General features: G+C 42.7%; 2 protein-coding genes across 2 annotated transcripts in view; both read right to left on the bottom strand.

Moving 5' to 3' along the window:
• LOC143748480 (receptor-type tyrosine-protein phosphatase S-like) overlaps positions 1-19,308 on the bottom strand; it is a 153,498-nt gene extending 134,190 nt beyond the window's left edge. Inside the window, exons 1-4 of the mRNA XM_077240525.1 lie at positions 18,898-19,308; positions 18,460-18,573; positions 17,889-17,924; positions 14,632-14,867 (exon numbers count right to left, since the gene is read on the bottom strand). The gene's annotated coding sequence lies outside the window, so the exon portion shown is untranslated. The remainder of the gene's footprint in view (positions 1-14,631; positions 14,868-17,888; positions 17,925-18,459; positions 18,574-18,897) is intronic.
• Positions 19,309-19,970: 662 nt separating this feature from the next.
• On the bottom strand, positions 19,971-22,736 carry LOC143748482 (protein fem-1 homolog A). Its single transcript, XM_077240526.1, has one exon. The coding sequence runs from the start codon at positions 22,559-22,561 to the stop codon at positions 20,705-20,707; it is 1,857 nt and encodes a 618-aa protein (XP_077096641.1). The 5' UTR covers positions 22,562-22,736; the 3' UTR covers positions 19,971-20,704.
• Between the last annotated feature and the right edge of the window lie 422 nt (positions 22,737-23,158).

The following is a 23,158-nucleotide window of genomic DNA, read 5'->3' as shown; positions in this document are numbered from 1 at the left end:
TTACCAAAGAGCCTTAGAGATCTTCTATGAAAAGGCCAGAAAAATTAAGTGCTCACAGATTGGGTGTGGCCTTTCCCATTAACATAAAATTTTCAATAAATTGTAAATAATCTTTTTCTGGGTTGTGCTGTTTCATTTTTCCCCTAAACAATTTCTACCAAGCTGAAAATGAACACAAAAGAAAAACATGAATAATCCTGTCTAAAATTATAAAATTAAGGTTTCTGTTTGTGACTGCAGTTCAAGGTACGTGCTGCAATAATCATGCCTTGAATCAGTTGATGGTATGTCATATTTGTTTTTCTTAAAATGTCCATTTCTATCCACAAAACTTGCCAGAAGTCATGGTTTAAGGGTTTTAAAAAAAAAAAAAACTCTTCCAGGGTGCATGCCCCCGGACCCCACCACTTAGTAACAACCTCGGGCACGTAACAGCACCGCTGCTGGAAAAAATTCTAGGGGAAACACTGCTTTAGATTCTACTTTGGATGCGCCTAGCATAGTGAACTCTTTGCATGATTCGGTTCCGGCTGAATTATTGCCTGTGCAGCCAGGCAGATGGGTGACAGTGAGGGATCGCTCTAGTCGCGGATCAAAAAACCACTCTTCCGTTCCGATTACCACAACAAATCGATTTGCCCCACTCAGTGAAACACCCACTGAGAATTCTGTTGATTGTGCCCTGGTAATTGGCGATTCTATTACACGGAACGTGAAAATAGGGACACCAGCCAACATAGTCACATGTTTGCCGGGAGCCAGAGCGCCTGACATCAAAGCAAATTTAAAAGTGCTGGCTAATGCTAATCGTAAATTCTCTAAGATTGTTATTCACGTCGGCACTAATGATGTTCGACTCCGCCAGTCGGAGATCACCAAAATTAATATTAAAGAGGTGTTAGAACTCGCAAGTACGATGTCAGGCACTGTAATTTGCTCTGGCCCCCTTCCTGTTCGAAGGAGTGATGAGATAGTTAGCAGATTGTCATCACTCAATGGCTGGCTGTCTAAGTGGTGTCTGCAAAATAATATAGAATTCATAGACAATTGGACAAGTTTTTGGGGCAAACCTGACCTGTTGAAAAGAGATGGTATTCATCCCTCCTGGGATGGTGCTGCTCTTCTCTCTAGTAATTTGGCTCATAGTCTTAGAGACAAAACATGACAATCTGGGGCTCAGGTCAGGAAGCAGACAAACTGGCTAAACCAAGCGTCTGCTAGCGGCCTCGCGTCACCAAGGTCAGATAAATCCCATCACATAGAGGCTCTTTCACCTAGATATCATCATATAGAGACTGTGTCTGTTCCCCGAATTTGGAAATACAAAAAACGTCCAAATCGATCTAAGGTTAAAAATGTAATTGATATTCAACAAATAAAAAACTGATATAATACAGATGAGCAAACGATAAAGCTTGGGTTGCTGAATATTCGATCCCTTACTTCAAAAGCGCTCATAGTTAATGATATGATTTCAGATTATAACCTAGATACGCTGTGTATGACAGAAACCTGGCTAAAACCAGACGATTACATTACTTTAAATGAGTCCACCCCCCATGATTACTGTTATAAACATGAACCTCGCCTGAAAGGCAAAGTGGGAAGTGTTGCTGTAATTTATAGTAATATTTTCAAAACCACTAAAAAATCTAGTTTTAAATATACTTCTTTTGAAGTGTTGGTGCTAAATGTAAAAATATATAATGTAAACGATAAATCACGTTTGAGAATTCTGCTGGCAACTGTATACAGGCCACCAGGGCACCATAAAGATTTTATCAAAGAATTTGCTGACTTTCTATCAGAATTAGTATTGACTGCAGATAAAGTCCTAATTGTTGGTGATTTTAATGTACATGTAGATAATGGAAAAGATGCAATGGGATTGGCATTTAAAGACATTCTTAACTCTATTGGAGTTAGACAACACGTGTCAGGACCTACTCATTGTCGTAATCATACTCTAGATCTAATATTATCACATGGAATCAATGTTGATGCTGTTGAAATTCTGCAGCAGAGCGACGACATCTCAGATCATTATCTAGTCTCATGTAAATTACATTTAGCCAAGGCTGCAAAGCCGACTCCGTGTTACAAGTATGTTAGACCTATCACTTCTGCCACTAAATATCGCTTTATTAATAATAATCAGTGTCATCATCTCAGCATCCCAGATAGCTTAGCAGAACTCGATATTGCGACAGAAACTTTTAACTCTCTATTTTCCAGCACTTTAGATACAGTTGCTCCTTTGCGCTTAAAGAAGATTAAAAAAATAGTCCAACACCGTGGTACAACGAGCACACACACACACACACACACACACACACACACACACACACACACACACATACAGACACACACACACACACACACACACACACAGACACACACAGATCTCTCTCTTTCTCTCTCTCTCTCTCACACACACACACACACACACACACACACACACACACACACACACACATCTCTCTCTCTCTCTCACACACACACACACACACACACACACACACAGACACACACAGACACACACACACACACACACACACAGATCTCTCTCTTTCTCTCTCTCTCTCACACACACACACACACACACACACACACACATCTCTCTCTCTCTCTCACACACACACACACACACACACACACACACATCTCTCTCTCTCTCTCACACACACACACACACACACACACATCTCTCTCTCTCTCTCACACACACACACACACACACACACACACACACACACACACATCTCTCTCTCTCTCTCACACACACACACACTCACACACACACACATCTCTCTCTCTCTCACACACACACACACACACACACATCTCTCTCTCTCTCTCACACACACACACACACACACACACACATCTCTCTCTCTCTCTCACACACACACACACACACACACACATCTCTCTCTCTCTCTCTCTCTCACACACACACACACACACACACACACACACACACACACACACACACACACACACACACACACACATCTCTCTCTCTCTCACACACACACACACACACACACACATCTCTCTCTCTCTCTCACGCGGATCATCGGGCGAGTGACACGTTATTGACTCCATCGATTGATGTTTCCTTCTCTTGTGAATGAAGCCTGTTAATTTCAAGGCTAAGAGATCAATATTAAAGAGCAAATGAGGAACAGAGCGACAGGACATCTGCTCTCGTCCATTCACCTACTCGATCTGCCAAGGTCAGAGGTCAGCACAGCGGCATATGGACACTGGTAAACATGATTCAGAGTCAAACTCAACGGATCTACAGGAAAGATAGAGTCACATCTGAAACCAGCACTCATCAAGACCAGTCAATCAAACGAGAGTTTGTTCAGGAATATAACACACACTCGGCTGTGAGTGATGCGCTTATAATCCCGCCTCGGCACGCGTTCTCTCTAACCCTTTAACAGGGGCGGGTGTTGCTCCGATTTCGCGTCCAGCCGTGCACGAGCGCAAAACCTCACAACACCCGCCCCTGTCAGTGATTGGTTGGAACACTGTTTATTTTGGTTTTGAGTGGTGGTTGTACCCATTTGTTTTTGTGTGCAGATCTCAGAGCCTAGGCTGCCTACAGAGACGCGGTTTTTGGACGGCATGCTTATGGGGCGGGCAGCTAGCGGATCGTTAGGAAAGATTAGACATTTATTTTTGGGCCTGAAATCACTGATACAACCTTTAAACTCCTTTGGGGTCACGCAAAACGTCAGTGGTCCCACTCATCGTCTAAATCATACGCTAGACTTAATTATATCATATGGAACCAATCCAACTGATATAAATATTATACCGCAAAGTGACGATCTCACTGATCATCACATGGTAACTTGTATAATACGTACTGCTGAAATTTGTCATGTTGCGCCACGTTATAGACCAGGCAGAACAATCGTTCCAACCACTATAGATAGATTCTCAAATAGCTTACCTGATCTATCTCAGCTGCGCAGTGAACCCAAACAAACAGATGAACTAGAGGAAATGACTAGCAGTTTGAGCACCATTTTCTCTAGCACACTAGATATTGTTGCACCAATTAGATTAAAAAAGGTTAGAGAGAAAACTAAAGCACCTTGGTACAACAGTGCTACGCATGCTATCAAGAGAGAAACTCGTAACTTAGAGCGTAAATGGAAACAAACTAATTTAGAGGTCTTTAGAATCGTGTGGAAAGACAGTATGTCACGTTATAAAAAGGCTCTAAAAGCAGCCAGGGCTGAGCATCTCCGCAAACTAATAGAAAATAACCAAAATAATCCAAGGTTTTTATTCAACACCGTGGCTAGACTAACAAATAAACAAACATCACCAGAGCAAAATATTCCATTACAATATAGTAGTAATGATTTTATGAAGAGCCTCTTCTTAATATTATTAACTCATCTTTATCTTTAGGTCATGTTCCAAGAATATTCAAACTGGCAGTAATAAAACCTCTCATTAAGAAACCGCAATTAGATCCAAATAACCTAGCAAATTACAGACCCTTTTCAAATCTTCCATTTATATCTAAAATACTAGAAAAAGTTGTGGCCGCTCAATTGTGCTCTTTCTTGCAAGAAAATGATATCTATGAAAAATTCCAGTCAGGATTCAGACCGCATCATAGCACAGAAACTGCGCTAGTTAAAATTACAAATGATTTACTTTTAGCTTCTGACCAAGGCTGTATCTCAATACTAGTTCTACTCGATCTTAGTGCTGCGCTCGACACTATAGATCATAAAATACTCCTGGATCGACTACAAAACTACACTGGTGTTCAGGGACAGGCATTAAGCTGGTTTAGATCGTACTTATCAGACCGTTACCATTTTGTCTGTTTAAATGGGGAAAATCAAAGATAACGTCAGTAGACTATGGAGTGCCGCAAGGATCGGTGTCAGGCCCTCTGCTATTCTCAATATACATGCTGCCACTTGGTAATATTATAAGAAAACATGGAATTAATTTCCACTGTTATGCTGATGACACTCAATTATATATGTCATCACGACCAGATGAAAACACTAACTTATCTAAATTGACAGAGTGTCTAAATGATATAAAATGCTGGATGACGTGTAATTTCCTGCTACTAAATTCAGATAAAACGGAGGTACTACTTATTGGTCCAAAAAACTACCCACAAAATCCTCAGCTCCAGTTTGTATCCAGCCTCTCACGGAGACTTCAGATGACCCAACGCCTGTGAAGAGACGACTCGACGCCTGTGAAGAGACGACTCAAAGCCGGCGATATGTTATGCCATAAATTACTACTTGATTAACTAACTGTATTTTTCTATGTACATTTCCGAACTGCACTTTCTGTAAAGCTGCTTTGAGACAATGTGTATTGTGAAAAGTGCTATACAAATAAATTTGAATTGAATTGAATTGAATAGTCATCATCATCATCATCACCATCATCATCACCATCATCATCACCATCATCACCATCATCGTCATCACCGTCATCACCATCATCATCATCACCATCATCATCACCATCATTATCATCATCATCACCATCATCACCATCATCGTCATCACCGTCATCACCATCATCATCATCATCATCATCATCACCATCATCACCATCATCACCATCATCACCACCATCATCACCATCATCACCATCATCGTCATCACCGTCATCACCATCATCATCATCACCATCATCACCACCATCATCACCATCATCATCACCATCATCATCATCACCATCATCACCATCATCACCATCATCATCATCATCACCATCATCATCACCATCATCATCAACATCACCATCATCATCATCATCACCATCATCACCATCATCACCACCATCATCACCATCATCGTCATCACCGTCATCACCATCATCATCATCACCATCATCACCACCATCATCACCATCATCATCACCATCATCATCATCATCATCACCATCATCACCATCATCACCGTCATCATCATCATCACCATCATCATCACCATCATCATCAACATCACCATCATCACCATCATCATCACCATCATCATCAACATCACCATCATCATCGTCATCACCGTCATCACCATCATCACCATCATCACCACCATCATCACATCATCATCACCATCATCATCACCCTCACCATCATCATCATCACCATCATCACCATCATCATCAACATCACCATCATCACCATCATCGTCATCACCGTCATCACCATCATCACCATCATCACCACCATCATCACATCATCATCACCATCATCATCACCCTCACCATCATCATCATCACCATCATCACCATTATCACCATCATCATCATCACCATCATCATCATCACCATCACCATCATCACCATCATCATCACCATCATTATCACCATCATCACCATCACCATCATCATCACCATCATCATCATCACCATCATCATCACCATCATCACCATCATCATCACCATCACCATCATCATCATCATCATCATCACCATCATCACCATCACCACCATCATTACCATCATCACCATCATCATCACCATCATCACCATCATCATCACCATCATCATCATCATCACCATCATCACCATCATCATCACCATCACCATCATCATCATCACCATCATTATCACCATCATCATCATCATCACCATCATCACCATCACCATCATCACCATCATCATCACCATCATTATCACCATCATCACCATCACCATCATCATCACCATCATCATCATCACCATCACCATCACCATCATCACCATCATCACCATCATCATCACCATCACCATCATCATCACCATCATCATCATCATCATCATCACCATCATCATCATCATCATCACCATCACCACCATCATTACCATCATCACCTTCATCATCACCATCATCACCATCATCATCACCATCATCATCACCATCATCATCACCATCATCATCTACAGTCAGGGGGAGACTGAGGAAGAAAGCTTCAGGATAAGTGTGTGTAAAGTGTGAGCATCTCTTGAGAATCAGCCCAACACAGTTTATAAACATTCACAGCCAGTTTATTTCCTTAGTTCATCTACTATTGCCAATTTCCTCTGGCGACCAAAAGCTTAATAAGCGAGAGAGTGCGTTTACATGTGCCGATACGATCATAAAGCGATCATAAATCTAGTGCGTGAGATGCTCTCAAGGTTACAGCAAGATCCAGCAAGAAACAGTAAAAAACAGCAAAAACCCAATTCCCTGTCCAGCAGAGAAACCTGAGCCGCTCCCATTAGCATTAGCTCTCGGATGCTGAGCGATTCTTGCCTGTATTCCCAAACGCATTCAGAAGTGTGTGTCTGGAAGAACTCGCTCAGCACTCGAGTGTGTCTCTGTCCACAGCAGAGTCGGCCATCTTCTCCACATCTCTCCCTACAATCTCTCACTGCTGTCAGTCACACCAGTCCAGACACACCTGAGCCGTATTAGAGCCGCAACTGAGCCGCACATGAGCCGCACTCACCTGTCTCACCACTGACCTGTCTCACCACTCACCTGTCTCACACCAGTCCAGACACACCTGAGCCGCATCAGAGCCGCAACTGAGACGCACTCACCTGTCTCACCACTGACCTGTCTCACCGCTCACCTGTCTCACACCATTAATCTGTCTCATCATTAACCTGTCTAACTGCTGACCCATCTCAACACTCACCTGTCTCACCACTGACCCATCTCACCACTCACCTGTCTCACACCAGTCCAGACACACCTGAGCCATATCAAAGCCGCACCTGAGCCGCATCAGAGATGCAACTGAGCCGCACTCACCTGTCTCACCACTGACCTGTCCCACCGCTCACCTGTCTCACACCGTTAACCTGTCTCATCATTAACCTGTCTCACTGCTGACCCATCTCAACACTCACCTGTCTCACCACTGACCTGTCTCACCACTCACCTGTCTCACACCATTAACCTGTCTCAACATTCATCTGTCTCACTGCTGACCTGTCTCACCACTAACCTGTCTCACCATTATTCTGTCTCACCATTAACCTGTCTCACCACTCACCTGTCTCACTTCTGACCTGTCTCACCATTAACCTGTCTCACCACTCACCTGTCTCACTGCTGACCCGTCTCAACACTCACCTGTCTCACCATTAACCTGTCTCACCACTCACCTGTCTCACTGCTGACCCGCCTCAACATTCACCTGTCTCACTGCTGACCTGTCTCAACATTATTCTGTCTCACCATTATCCTGTCTCACTGCTGACATGTCTCACCACTCACCTGTCTCACCACTGACCTGTCTCACCACTCACCTGTCTCACCACTCACCTGTCTCACCACTCACCTGTCTCACCATTACCCTGTCTCACCACTCACCTGTCTCACTGCTGACCCATCTCATCATTAACCTGTCTCACCACTCACATGTCTCAACACTCACCTGTCTCACTGCTGACCCATCTCATCATTAACCTGTCTCACCACTCACATGTCTCAACACTCACCTGTCTCAACACTGACCTGTATCACTGCTGACCTGTCTCACCATTATCCTGTCTCACCACTCACCTGTCTCACTGCTGACCTGTCTCATCACTCACCTGTCTCACTGCTGACCTGTTTCAACACTCACCTATCTCACCATTATCCTGTTTCAACACTCACCTATCTCACCATGATCCTGTCTCACCACTCAACTGTCTCACTGCTGACCTGTCTCAACACTCACGTGTCTCAACATTATCCTGTCTCACCACTCACCTGTCTCACCACTCACCTGTCTCACCATTACCCTGTCTCACCACTCACCTGTCTCACTGCTGACCCATCTCATCATTAACCTGTCTCACCACTCACATGTCTCAACACTCACCTATCTCACTGCTGACCCATCTCATCATTAACCTGTCTCACCACTCACATGTCTCAACACTCACCTGTCTCAACACTGACCTGTATCACTGCTGACCTATCTCACCATGATCCTGTCTCACCACTCACCTGTCTCACTGCTGACCTGTCTCAACACTCACGTGTCTCAACATTATCCTGTCTCACCACTCACCTGTCTCACTGCTGACCTGTCTCCACACTCACCTGTCTCACTGCTGACCTGTCTCAACACTCACCTGTCTCAACATTATCCTGTCTCACTGCTGACCTGTCTCACCACACAGCTGTCTCACTTCTGACCTGTCTCACCATTATCCTGTCTCACTGCTGACCTGTCTCACCACACAGCTGTCTCACTTCTGTCTCAACACTCACCTGTCTCACCATTATCCTGTCTCACTGCTGACCTGTCTCACCATACAGCTGTCTCACTGCTGGCCTGTCTCAACACACACCTGTCTCACCATTATCCTGTCTCACTGCTGACCTGTCTCACCATACAGCTGTCTCACTGCTGGCCTGTCTCAACACACACCTGTCTCACCATTATCCTGTCTCACTGCTGACCTGTCTCACCACTCACCTGTCTCACCATTATTCTGTCTCACCACTCACCTGTCTCACCATTATCCTGTCTCACTGCTGACCTGTCTCAACACTCACCTGTCTCACCACTGACCTGTCTCACCACTCACCTGTCTCACCATTATTCTGTCTCACCACTCACCTGTCTCACCATTATCCTGTCTCACTGCTGACCTGTCTCAACACTCACCTGTCTCACCACTGACCTGTCTCACCACTGACCTGTTTCACCATTATCCTGTCTCACCACTCCTGACTCACCATTAACCTGTCAAGGTTATTATAGTTTTGCTTTTTTAAATTAGTTTTTATTTTAATATCGTTTTCAAATTTCCTTTAAATTTCAGTTTAGTTTTAGTTAGTTTTATTAATGGTTTTGTTAGTTTTAGTTTAGTTTTTATTTTGCAAACACATTTCTATTTAGTTTTTATTTTATTTAGTTTCAGTTTTAGTAATTATAGTTTAGCAGAGCAAACAGAACACTTGCAGTGTAGACCAAAGCGAGACGCTTAATTTCAGCAAAGTTTAATGTTTGCCCAGATTACAGTTAACTCTTGAGAAGACATCTTAATAGTAAAAATAAAATAATGGTTTGAGATTGAACAAAGCACCAAATAAATGGAACTTAAAAGTATACAAGAAAAAAATATGAAAAATTCCGACAAACTAATTCATATTAAAGATGAAATCTTGTTAAACGTGCCTAGTTTACTTTTTTTCAGCTGTAAATATGGCAGAGTGACCACTGGTACATAGAAAGTAAAAAACCCCAGCTCAATTAATCTGACTACAGCCAACACAACCTGCTGTGAAGCCCTTGTGATTAAATATGAAGTATCTATGCAGTGTGTGAGTGTGTACATGTTTTTCTATCCTGGTGGGGACTTAAACCTGAATACACACAGACTCATGGGGACTCGTGTCACTGTGGAGACCCACATTGAGGTACACAAGGCTATAAATCATACAAAATTAGTTTTTTTGTAAATGTAAAAATGCAGAAAGTTGTGTGATGGGTAGGTTTAGGGGTCAGGTTAGTGTAAGAAGACAGAATAATTTGTGCAGTATAAAAACCATTACGTCTATGAAGAGTCCCCACAAAGATAGTGCACCAGAGTGTGTGTGTGTGTGTGTGTGTCCTGGTATTCCATACATTGCGGGGAAATGTCTCCACGTGGATATTATTAGCAGTAAATGTTTTATAAAAACAAAGATAATAACAGCACCTTTCAGCCTGTCAATCTTCATGCAAACATGACATCTCAAACATAGTAGCCTACAACATTAAAGTTTTTTTGTGCTTGACGAACTTGTTTTGCTGTCGCACCCGCGTCTCGCAAATGAAACGGCATTCTAAAAATGCTGCGCTCAAGTTAAAAGAAGTCCTACTTGCCTCTTATTACCTTGTGTTATTTCCCATTCCACTGCAACAGATGCATCCTTTATGAACAGCGCTCAGCACTAGCCATGTGTTCTACGTTACGGTCTTCATGCGTCACAGCAGGACAGCGGTTAATCGCCTCAGAAACTTCACGCGTATGAAGCGCAGTATCAGCCACAGGTCAGATTTTCCGCCAGAGTAAAGAGCTTAATAACGAAAACTATTATTTATTTTTGCTAATTATTATTTTATTTCAGTTAGTTTTTCAGTAACTGTTGTTAGTTTCGTTTAGTTTTAGTTTAGTTTATTATGAATTTTTCATTTTATTTCAGTTTACGAAAATGTTTTTTGACCAATAGTTTTAGTCTTAGTTTCAGTTTTCGTTTACGAAAATACCCTTGTAACATGCCTCAACATTCACTTGTCTCACCGTTATTCTGCCTCACCATTAACATGTCTCACCATTAACCTGTCTCACCACTCACCTGTCTCACAATTATCCTGTCTCACCACTCACCTGTCTCACCATTATCCCGTCTCACCATTAACATGTCTCACCATTATCCTGTCTCACCACTCACCTGTCTCACCATTATCCCGTCTCACCATTAACATGTCTCACCATTATCCCGTCTCACCATTAACATGTCTCACCATTAACCTGTTTCACCATTAACATGTCTCACTATTAACCTGTCTCACCATTAACATGTCTCACCATTAACCTGTCTCACCACTCACCTGTCTCACCGTTATTCTGCCTCACCATTAACATGTCTCACCATTAACCTGTCTCACCACTCACCTGTCTCACCATTATCCTGTCTCACCACTCACCTGTCTCACCATTATCCCGTCTCACCATTAACATGTCTCACCATTAACCTGTCTCACCATTAACATGTCTCACCATTAACCTGTCTCACCATTAACATGTCTCACCATTAACCTGTCTCACCACTCACCTGTCTCACCATTATCCCGTCTCACCATTAACATGTCTCACCATTAACCTGTCTCACCACTCACCTGTCTCACCATTAACCTGTCTCACCACTCACCTGTCTCACCATTATCCCATCTCACCATTAACCTGTCTCACCATTAACCTGTCTCACCACTCACCTGTCTCACCATTAACCTGTCTCACCATTAACCTGTCTCACCACTCACCTGTCTCACCATTAACATGTCTCACCATTATCATGTCTCACCACTCACCTCTCTCACCATTATCCTGTCTCACCTCTCGCCTGTCTCACCATTATCCTGTCTCACCTCTCGCCTGTCTCACCATTATCCTGTCTCACCACTCACCTGTCTCACCATTATCCCGTCTCACCATTAACATGTCTCACCATTAACCTGTCTCACCACTCACCTCTCTCACCATTATCCTGTCTCACCTCTCGCCTGTCTCACCACTCACCTGTCTCACCATTATCCTGTCTCACCATTAACATGTCTCACCATTAACCTGTCTCACCACTCACCTGTCTCACCATTATCCTGTCTCACCTCTCGCCTGTCTCACCATTAACCTGTCTCACCACTCACCTGTCTCATCATTATCCCGTCTCACCATTAACCTGTCTCACCATTAACCTGTCTCACCACTCACCTGTCTCACCATTAACCTGTCTCACCACTCACCTGTCTCACCATTAACATGTCTCACCATTATCCTGTCTCACCTCTCGCCTGTCTCACCATTAACCTGTCTCACCACTCACCTGTCTCACCATTATCCCTTCTCACCATTAACATGTCTCAGCATTAACCTGTCTCACCACTCACCTGTCTCACCATTAACCTGTCTCACCACTCACCTGTCTCACCATTATCCCGTCTCACCATTAACCTGTCTCACCATTAACCTGTCTCACCACTCACCTGTCTCACCATTAACCTGTCTCAACATTATCCTGTCTCACCACTCACCTGTCTCACAGCTTAAGCACAGAACATGTTAGCAGAACAGTCAGGTTGTGTTATCAGCCTGAGAGATACTAACCACCGCAGGCGAGAGCTGTAACCTACTTAAATCTTCACAAGAGCCTTCACACACACACACACACACACACACACACACACCAGACACACAGCATCTTAGAAAGATTAAACACCGCCTGCACATCTGAGCATTAAAATAAAGTAAAATACGTTTGGATCATAAAACCGCTGAAATGTTGCAGCAGAAGATGAAAACATGAGCGGTGGACCAGGAGAATTACAAACATTTTCTTATCAGTGCGTCTGACTGGACATGAGAGATTACAGAAGGATGATCATTGAGGTTTAATACAGGGATATGAGCACAAACAATATCATTTCTACTGTTATTAAACCGCACTAATGCATGTGTTCTGTGCGCCCAGCTGCTCTCTAATGAGCTGTTAGTAAACAGAAAGCCGAGCTGCAAACAACGTTCAATATCTATCACAGTATTGTATATGCAATATTAAGCCTTTTTCCATTTTCTTTAGAAAAAACAGCACAATGCCATGGTGCTCTGAGTGGTTGTCAGGGTGTTGCTAAGGTGCTGTAGGTAGTTTCTTACAGTCCAGGAATTATTCGATGTGTGTCTGTGGGATTTGTTCACCTGTTTTATTGTCCACCATGTGAAAACTGTAAGTACAGTAAAGTAACAGTACTTTCAGTGTTTCTAAAGCGATTCATCTATTTAAAAACAGACACTGTACACATTTCCTCTGGATAAAGTCTATAAAACTAGTTATTTTGTTCATCTACACACTTTAGGAACCACAATGATTTTGATAGTATTTTCAGTGCATGCAAATAAACATAAGAATTTTATTTCTCACTCTCAATACAGAATAAATTAAAAATATTTAAAATAAAGTCATATTAAAACCTGACGCTGCTTGAAATGACGAACAGCAAGTGGATAAACAATCTATATTGTTAAAAGCGCTATATAAATGAAACTTAAACAGCGGTTTATATCATTGAGACACAGTTGAGATCATGATGAGAAACCTGTGAGATCTGTGGATCAGAACCAGAATCATCTCTAGAACACAAAAACACTCAAAACTACACTTTAGCAACACCCTGGCAACCACCCACACATTACTGTGCTTCAGCAAATGATAACAAACAACAAATAACAAACAATATTTTTTTTTAGAGTTCAATTCAGTCATTTTTTTACAAAAGCTCATTAAAACTGACTTCACGAGCAGAGTTAGTGCAATTTAACAACAGTAGAAATTATATTCTTTGTGCAGGTAATATTTTGATCATCAGTGCTATTTATTTTATGTATCAACCAGACAATGATAATAATTTAAATCAGAATCGTGTGATATTTCAATGCGCGCGCACAGGCTTTGTTAGCAGGGATTCCTTAAAATTCAGTAATTTTCCTTCATATCTCACTCATATAGATCTGCCAATATCGCAGGATCGCTCATCATCGCCCAGAAAACACAGATCTCGCTTCCATCCTCCTCCTTCCCACGGGATTCGCTGCTTTTCCTCAGTGTTTCAAATGTGGACCAGGAGAGAGAGGAAGAAAGGCGAAACCCGAACAAAGGCGCAAACGCGTCTGGATCCGCACGAGCCAAACCAGAGAATCATCACGATATTCGCTTTAATAAGCAATATTCCGCGCACACGCGCACAGTACCAGCCCTGACCCGAGCCCAGACTAACCAGCAGCCGAACCCAGTGCTCCTCCGGGGGTTCCGGTGTATACTCCTGTATCTCTCACTCAGCAGATCCCGCACACTTTATTCTCACGCATTCGCCAGTAGCGCGCGTTTACCTGCGGGAAGGTGACGCGCATCGAGACTCGAGCTTCATATTCCGTTATCAGCAGAAACACGGATCTCTATTCCCAGAAGCCTCGCAGGATCTTCAGCTCGTTGATGTCATCGATGCTCGCGGGCACGAGCCTCTCCTCCTCGGTACCTTCCTCCTCCTCCTACTCGTGCTCGCGCGCCCTCCTCACAGCGGTGATGTCACGGAGAGCGCGTGCACGGCCGCTCAGCGCTCGGACTCCTGCAGAGACAATGGATCGTCTCAGATGATGATGAATAAAATAATAACGCTTTTACCTCATAATCAACACATCATGAGGAAAAATATCATGCAAATCTTAATGATGACATTAAAAGTTGGAATAAGACTTTCTATGCCATGACTGACTTTTCGATTTATTAGCCCATGCCATAACTATGATTTAGAAAAGCATGATTTGGTGACAAATTGACAAAAATGACCCAGCTTTTTAAACAGGGAATTATAACATATAGCCTGTTCAATGTTAAATAACAGTAAAATCTGTTTTAAACATGTTCTGTTTTATTCTCGTGGACAACACGTTATTGTGTTTAAAGTTATAAAAATGTCTATTCGAGCTTAGAGATCATTTCTAAGATATGAACACAAATATTGAACACAAATAACAAAGCTCTATCCATGACTGACTTTTCGAGTCAGTAGCCTAGGCTATGTCATAATTTCTTTATGCCATGTCATAAATATGATTTAGAAAAGCATGATTTTGTGACAAATTGAGCCGGATATTTAAACATAGGGAATTATAACATGTATGCTAAATGTTTAGTAATAGTAAAAACGGTTTAAAACATAGGCTATTCTGTTCTATTCTCGTGGACGATCGACGCGATATTGTTTAAAGTTAGAAAAATGTGTAACTTGGTGCTAAAGTCAGATCGTAATAATAAAGAAGTTGATTTCTTACACTGGGTTTGATTGGAGATGATTTCCCAGAGATGAACACAAATAACAAAAGCTCTATTTCACCTCAGAATCACACAATAGACCCGCTGCTCCTGCAGGCGCGCGCCCTCTGCTGGCGGACGCGCGCGTGACGTCACTCGAGCGGGGGTCTGATGTCATAATGGGCTCTATTGTGTTATTACCCTATCTGAGGGTCACTAGTTTAACATCTATACATTTCAACTGTAAAAAACATTTCCATGCATTTGGATTAGACAGTTTTAACAGATGCAAATGTGATGCATGTGTCAGTCATATAATACATAAATGAAAACTGTGTTAGTACTAAACTGAATGCGTTTTAAATCCACAATGACCAAACACGTACATTTCTAATAACTGAATATTGTTTGTTCCACAGCTATCCAAAACGGTCCGATTTCTGCACTCAAAAATCATGGTTTGCATCTGATAATCATATTTTCAAAATGCATCTATTCATATTGCTTAAAATCAGCATAAATCTACTCATTGTAAAAACAAACGTATTCAGATAAAACTATGAACAAAAGGCTAACTCTGAAACAAGCATTATTCAATCAGTTCAAATGAATGTGATGGAAACAAAATGGAGTTATTATTGATAAATATATAAACCTGTTTTATAAACCTGAACCCATTCAGTTTATCAGTACTTTTACAGAAATCAGACTCGTTTCATTTATGCATGACTGATAAATATGCAATGCATTAAGTTTATTAGTATAAGTTCAAACCGTGTAACCCAAATGCATGGAAATTTTAAATACAATTTAAAGACATAAATCTTAAATTTAGGCTTAAATATTTTTTGGAGTGACTCTGAGATACTGGCTAATGCAGCTTTACTACAGAATATACACAAACCCCATAATGCCTAACATTAACTAACCCACTTAACTAACATTAACTAACCCGCTTATCTAACATTAACTAACCCACTTAACTAACATTAACTAACCCGCTTATCTAACATTAACTAACCCACTTAACTAACATTAAAGCTACACTGTGTGATTTTTACCCCCATCTAGCGGTGAAAAGGTATATGACCATCCAGTGAATATTAGTTTCTGTTCCTCTCAATTCCGATTTCGTTTTAACTCCTACGGTGGCCACTGTAGTCCAAGATTAGCATGGCTTCCAGTTCGACCTCGTCCATGAGTGAAAGGTGAAGCTTGAATTAACCGTATGTCCCTCTTTGGCTAATGTACTTTCAAGATGGAGGGGCAACATGGCGACCGACATTAGAACCCCCCACCCGTATGTATTTTCAATGGCATATTATACACTCACGAGAATACTTTATTACTTGAACGAAGTAAATATACATTAATGAGCACATATATTTTTGAAAGAACTTAGTGTTTTTAGCTAAGAATAAACTAAAAAAGTTACACAGTGTAGCTTTAACTAACCCGCTTATCTAACATTAACTAACCCACTTAACTAACATTAACTAGCCCGCTTATCTAACATTAACTAACCCACTTAACTAACATTAACTAACCCACTTAACTAACCCACACAACTAACATTAACTAACCCGCTTAACTAACATTAACTAACCCACTTAACTAACATTAACTAACCCGCTTGTCTAACATTAACTAACCCACTTAACTAACATTAACTAACCCACACAACTAACATTAACGAACCCACTTAACTAACATTAACTAACCCACTCAACTAAAATTAACTTACCCGCTTATCTAACATTAACTAACCCACTTAACCAACATTAACTAACCCGCTTATCTAACATTAACTAACCCGCTTATCTAACATTAACTAACCCGCTTATCTAACATTAACTAACCCGCTTATCTAACATTAACCAACCCACTCAACTAACATTAACTAACTAGCTTAACTAACATTAACTAACCAGCTTAACTAACATTAACTAATCAGCTTAACTAACATTAACTAATCAGTTTAAGTAACATTAACTAATCAGCTTAACTAACATTAACTAATCAGTTTAACTAACATTAACTAATCAGCTTAACTAACATTAACTAATCAGTTTAACTAACATTAACTAATCAGCTTAACTAACATTAATTAATCAGCTTAACTAACATTAACTAACCTGCTGGATTACCACATCACATGGGTAGTTAATTGGAGATTACATGTATACGCAGATTTCATGAATAATAAGTAAAACATTGAGTTTAACATGAACATTTGAAGTAGAAAAACAAAAGGTTTTTAAGTGTAAACTCCAGTACTTTGTTTAATTTACACCTTGTAAAACTCATTTCTACAGCGCATGAAGATCATGTTAACCTTTCATCTGAAGATCCGTTTGGATCGGAGTTCGTTCTGCAATGGAGAATGAAGAGAATCATCAGCGATCAGATGCAGAATCACAGTAATAATAACTGTAATATGACTGTATAAAGCCTGTGAATATGTACATGAATGATGTTCAAGGGTTTAAGAAGAATATTTTAAACAGTTTCACCATTTGGTAAAAACATGTTTTCAGACATCAGTTTCAGTTTTAACAGTTGAATGAAACTCTCTGTTGTTTAATGCAGAAGAATAACACTGTGAAGGGTTTTAAACACACACACACACACACACACACACACACACACACACACACACACACACACACACACACACACACACACACACACACACACACACACACACACACACACACACACACAGGCTGATATGATGGATCATCCTCTGTTACAGGTTTACAGGCACACTTCTACAGAAGCCTGTCATTAACATCAGTGTGTGTGTGTGTGTGTGTGTGTGTGTGTGTGTGTGTGTGTGTGTGTGTGTGTGTGTGTGTGTGTGTGTGTGTGTGTTTGAGTGTGTGTGTGTGTGTGTAAAGACTGACCTGGACTGACGGATCCGCTTACGGGACCGGAACCCTGAAATAGACCCGAGACTCACGGCTATTTATATCAGCGGATCGTGTTTCTGGAGAACATGACCGGCCTTCCACCAACAGCTGGAGAGAAAATACAAGACATTATTACCATCAACAGCGTTCACATATTTCTGCACATGAAGGTTAGAGACTTTTAATGGACGAAACAATAGATTTACACTGGGTTAAAATGCAGTCGTCAACATTTAAAGTGGATAAAAATTGTTCATCAAAGTTGTGGTGAGACAAGAACGGGTACTGTTCAAAAGTCATGTATAACTTTGATGCACTTCAGATGTTGACGACTGTAAATGTGAATCTATCAGCATCAGACGAGAGAAAACGAGCCTTTAACGGCAGAAGCACAACATCTCCTCAAAAACAGCAAAACGACACAATACGAACCTTTGTTGCTGGAGTTTCAGCTCTAAAAGCGTTGCCTGAGAAAGAAATTTCATGTTTCACCCCAGAATCAATATTACATAATATTCAAACTTGGAATAAATGAGCAATTTGGCATTAAGAAAATGAAGGCTTTGTCCTGTAATGCAGTGATGAAATCTGAATAAATTAAAAAGCACAGATAGCATGATGCGTACTTACTACAATTATAATTTACTTTTAAAAAACGATTGTTCTTTTACTGTAGCTGCTGAGATATGATTCAGAGAGATGAACGGTCCGATTCTTAAAGTGATAAAGGGTTATTATTGTTAACTAAAACTAATAAAAAACATCTAACATTATGGTTAATTTAAATAAAGCTAAAACATAATGAAATAAAACATTAGTTGAAAACGGTGAGATCTTGCCTTGACAATAAATTGAAAAAACCAATACAATTATTGACTGGAAATGAATAAAATTCACTAAAACTGAAATAAGAATAAGTAAAAATGAATAGCAAAATCTAAAACCTAAATACCGGTTAGCAATATTTTTTATTTATGAAATACTTCTATTAGTAAAAAACTAATAAAACGACATAAGCACATAACAAAATTACTAAAAGTTTAACTCAAATTCACACAAAAACTAAAAAAACAAAGCTAATTAAAAATACAGTCGTCAACATTTGAAGTGGATCAAAACCTTTCATCAAAGTTATGAATTTTGAACAATACCCGTTCTTGTCTAAGGACAACTTTGCTTAACTTTCTTGATCCACTTTAAATGTTGACTAATGTATTAATAAAAAAATAAGACCCTAACACTACTTAAACTACTAAAAAAAATGTTCTTGACAGTTTTTTGGTTTAGTGAACTTAACGTGTTTCATGACACAAACTGAACATGTTATGACATTAATGGAGTCGATAGAAAACGCTTTGCTTTTGCATTTCAATTTGCATCGGACCCATTAACTGTAGAAATAACAGTAAATCAGCGTAACATGAAAACCAACCTGAGAAACATGAGATATTCAGAGACAGAAACATCGCAGGATATTAAAATATGAGACTGTCAAAAGGAAACCCTTGATGGGACACTTGAGTTTTATTCAGGCATCGCCACACACCTTTAGTCTCTTAGTAAACATCTTAAATTAACCAAATCAGTTGCAGTTTCTGAAGTCTCTGGTTTTACACAAAGTGTTAAACATTTTCAAAGTGCTTTCATTTGGGAGGCATTTACAACGACATTAAAACAGCCATTCCAAATCTTACCGAGAAGAAATAAACTTAAAGGCAATCAGAATAAGACTACGATGAATATGAAGCTTTCCCACAAAACCCTGCAGAGAAACCCTAAACGCCAGATCTGTCACTCCAAACGCTCCTCCGTTCATAAACTGCATAGATATCAATGTAACGCCAGCAATTCATAAACAGCTGAAGGGTGGATAAAGTGCAGAGTTAAATATATTACAGTCACTCCCCAGATGAAAGAAAACACTGTGCAGTCATTCAATAAAAACATTAAAATCACACGTTAGAAAAGATGATGATGTAAGGCTAGTTTTGGCACCGAGTCCTCCAGAATCAGGATCACCGACGGGAAGATGAACACGTTATGACATTAATGGAGTCTGATAGAAAACGTTTTGCTTTTGCATTTCAATTTGCATCGGACCCAATAAGCCCTGTCAATCATAGAATAGCAACCAGTCAGAGACCAGGGCTGGTGTCCGCGGCTCGTCCCAGCGCTATCTCTGACTCTGCGCACTAACACCGGGATTATTGCATGGATCGCGTGCGTGGTAGCGTGTGTGTCAGTGCAGCTCGATGAACGCCTCCATCTCCTCTGAGATCAGCCCTTTGTAGGGAAGTCTATGTTTCTCGATGGCTCGCGCGGCTAGGCACTGTAGCGTGACGTAGCTTAGCGGGTGTAGTGCGTGTCGTCCGCTGCTCTGCTCGTCCAGCAGTTCGTACGCCGTCTTGTGCTGCGCGTTGGTGGCGTCGAAGTGAGCGCCGGCTCGGATTAGGGCCGCCATGATCTCAGGGCAGCCGTTAGCAGCGGATACGTGTAGCGGGGTGTTGTTCTCGCAGTCGCGCGAGTCGACGTCCGCCCCGCACTCTAGTAGCAGGCTAGCCACGGCTAGCGACGGGAAGCGCCCAACTGGGTAGCGCCCCACTGACGTGGTGTCCTTGTCCACGGCCATGTGCAGTGGCGTGTAGCCGCTCCGCGCGCGCGGGTTTAGCTTAAGCAGGCGGTACACAGTCTGCCGCTTGAGGTGCTCCTGCTCCGGCGCGCAATCCAGCTTCTCCAGCAGAAACAGCAGGTGTAGGATGATGGACAGTGCTTTGGTGAACTGCGGCGCCTCCGGCGGCCTGTCGCGCTGCGCTACGGCGCGCTCCACCTCGCGCACGCTCTTCCCTAGCACGCCCATCAGGTCCTGGAAGGTGACGCGGGTGCACAGCGTGCCTTTAGCGCGGTCCTGTAGCACGAAGGAGAAGAGCTCGGCGAACGAGAGGAAGCTGCTGGCCGTCATCGGGCTAAGCGGGTCCAGGTTGCTCTGCTGCATGTCTAACGCGTACTTCCACAGGCTAATGCAGCGTTGGAAATTCCCCGAGTCGGCGTAGACGGCGCCGCGGTAGCGGATGTAGTATGAGGTGTCCGGGTGCGACGGCCCGAGGATGCGCTCACGGATTAGCAGCGCTTGCATGCGCATCTCGTCCGGATCGGTTATTAGCGCCTCCAGCTCATCTGCCGTGCTAACCTCGCGCGCACACTCGTACGCCGGCACCGGTGGCCCTGGAGCCGGTTTCGCCAAGTAGCCGCCTGCCTTCTCACCTGTCGTCCGCAGCTCCATCGCTCTCCGCCAGTAGCGCATCGCACCTAGCAGATCGCGCTTCTTGTCCACGAAAGTGGCTCCGAGGAGCTCCAGCGCGTCTACACGCTCCTCCCTACTCGGCCGCGGCTGGTGCACCAGATACTCCACGATGTTGGTGTGTCCGGTGACGCTAGCGGCGAGCAGCGGAGTCATACCATAGCCGTCCCGTTCCATGCGCGCCTCGCACTTCAGGAGCATCTTCATGATCTCCAGGCTCCCGGACTCGGCGCAGTCGTGCAGAGCCGTGTTGCCCTTCACGCTCTTGCGGTTGACGTTGGCGCCGCGCTCCAGGAGGAACTTAGCGATGTCTCTGTGTCCCTTGTAGCAGGAGATCATCAGGCAGGTGTGCCCATGCCGGTTCGCCACCTCCATGTCGGCGTGGTGCTCTACCAGGTAGCGTACGATCTCCAGGTGCCCGTCGAAGCAGGCGGCCCGCAGCGGGGTGGAGTTGGTGAGGGTGGTGTTGTTGACGGAGGCCCCGTGACCCAGTAAAGTCTTCACCACCGGCAGGTGCCCGGCGGCCGAGGCGGCCCACAGCGGCGGAGCGCCCTCGATCGTCTCACCGTCGAAGTTAACAGATCCCCCGATCTCCACGCCAGCCCGGCAGTGCTCCAGCAGGTACTCCACCACCTCCAGGTGCCCGTAGCGCGCCGCGATGAGCAGTGGCGTGCCGCCCTGCGTCTTCTCCTCCGCCAGAGCCTCCAGCTCCTCCGCGCTCTTGTTGCTCAGCAACTTCTGGATGAGTTTCAGTTTTCCGTCTCTCGCCGCGTTAAACACCGCCGTGCTGATTTCCATCTTCTCGGCGCGAAAGTCCGTTAAAGCGCGTTTGAATTCGCGATCGCGTCGCTTCTTATTTAGTGAGGAGCGATCATCGTTCTATATTTTGCTGCCATTTTAAGGCTGTTGTCGAAATGGCGTCGATGATGTTGTTTGACAGCTCTGTTTACCACTGCCGCTTGGAATGCTTGGTATCGTAGTCCGTATGCGCTGTTAGAACACAGCATGAGCCGCGTAAAGAACTACAATTACACTTGTCATCCGTTAAGAGCGCCATTACGTCGACCAGAAGGCTTGTCAAGCAAAGACTTGTGGGAAATGTATTCTATAAACACACGCACGCTCGTATCAGCTTGTGTCGTTGCGACTCGCGGTACTACATTCCCTACCATTCATTTGGTGAAACTCAGTCAGCTGATGTAAACGGAATGTATGAACAACTCGTCTGGCATGTTTGAAGTCACTGGGTTCCTATGCTGTACCATAAACGACATTTTAAATATTTTATTGTTTTAGAGACATAAGTGTTTGGAATTTAATGTCACACACACACACACACACAACTGAATAAAGTGCTCCCTGGATTTGTTCCGAGTTTGCTGTGGTTTAAGACAG

This window comes from Siphateles boraxobius, unplaced genomic scaffold, assembly GCF_051911475.1.
Source record: "Siphateles boraxobius isolate OS27281-9 unplaced genomic scaffold, OSU_SipBor_1 238, whole genome shotgun sequence".
NCBI classification, from domain to species: Eukaryota; Metazoa; Chordata; class Actinopteri; order Cypriniformes; family Leuciscidae; genus Siphateles; species Siphateles boraxobius.
Note: the sequence above shows the minus strand (reverse complement) of the source record. Positions and strands in the feature narration are given on the sequence as shown.

Coding starts and splice junctions, on each gene's coding strand:
- LOC143748482 (XM_077240526.1), bottom strand. CDS start 22,561: ATGGAAATCAGCACGGCGGTGTTTAACGCGGCGAGAGACGGAAAACTG.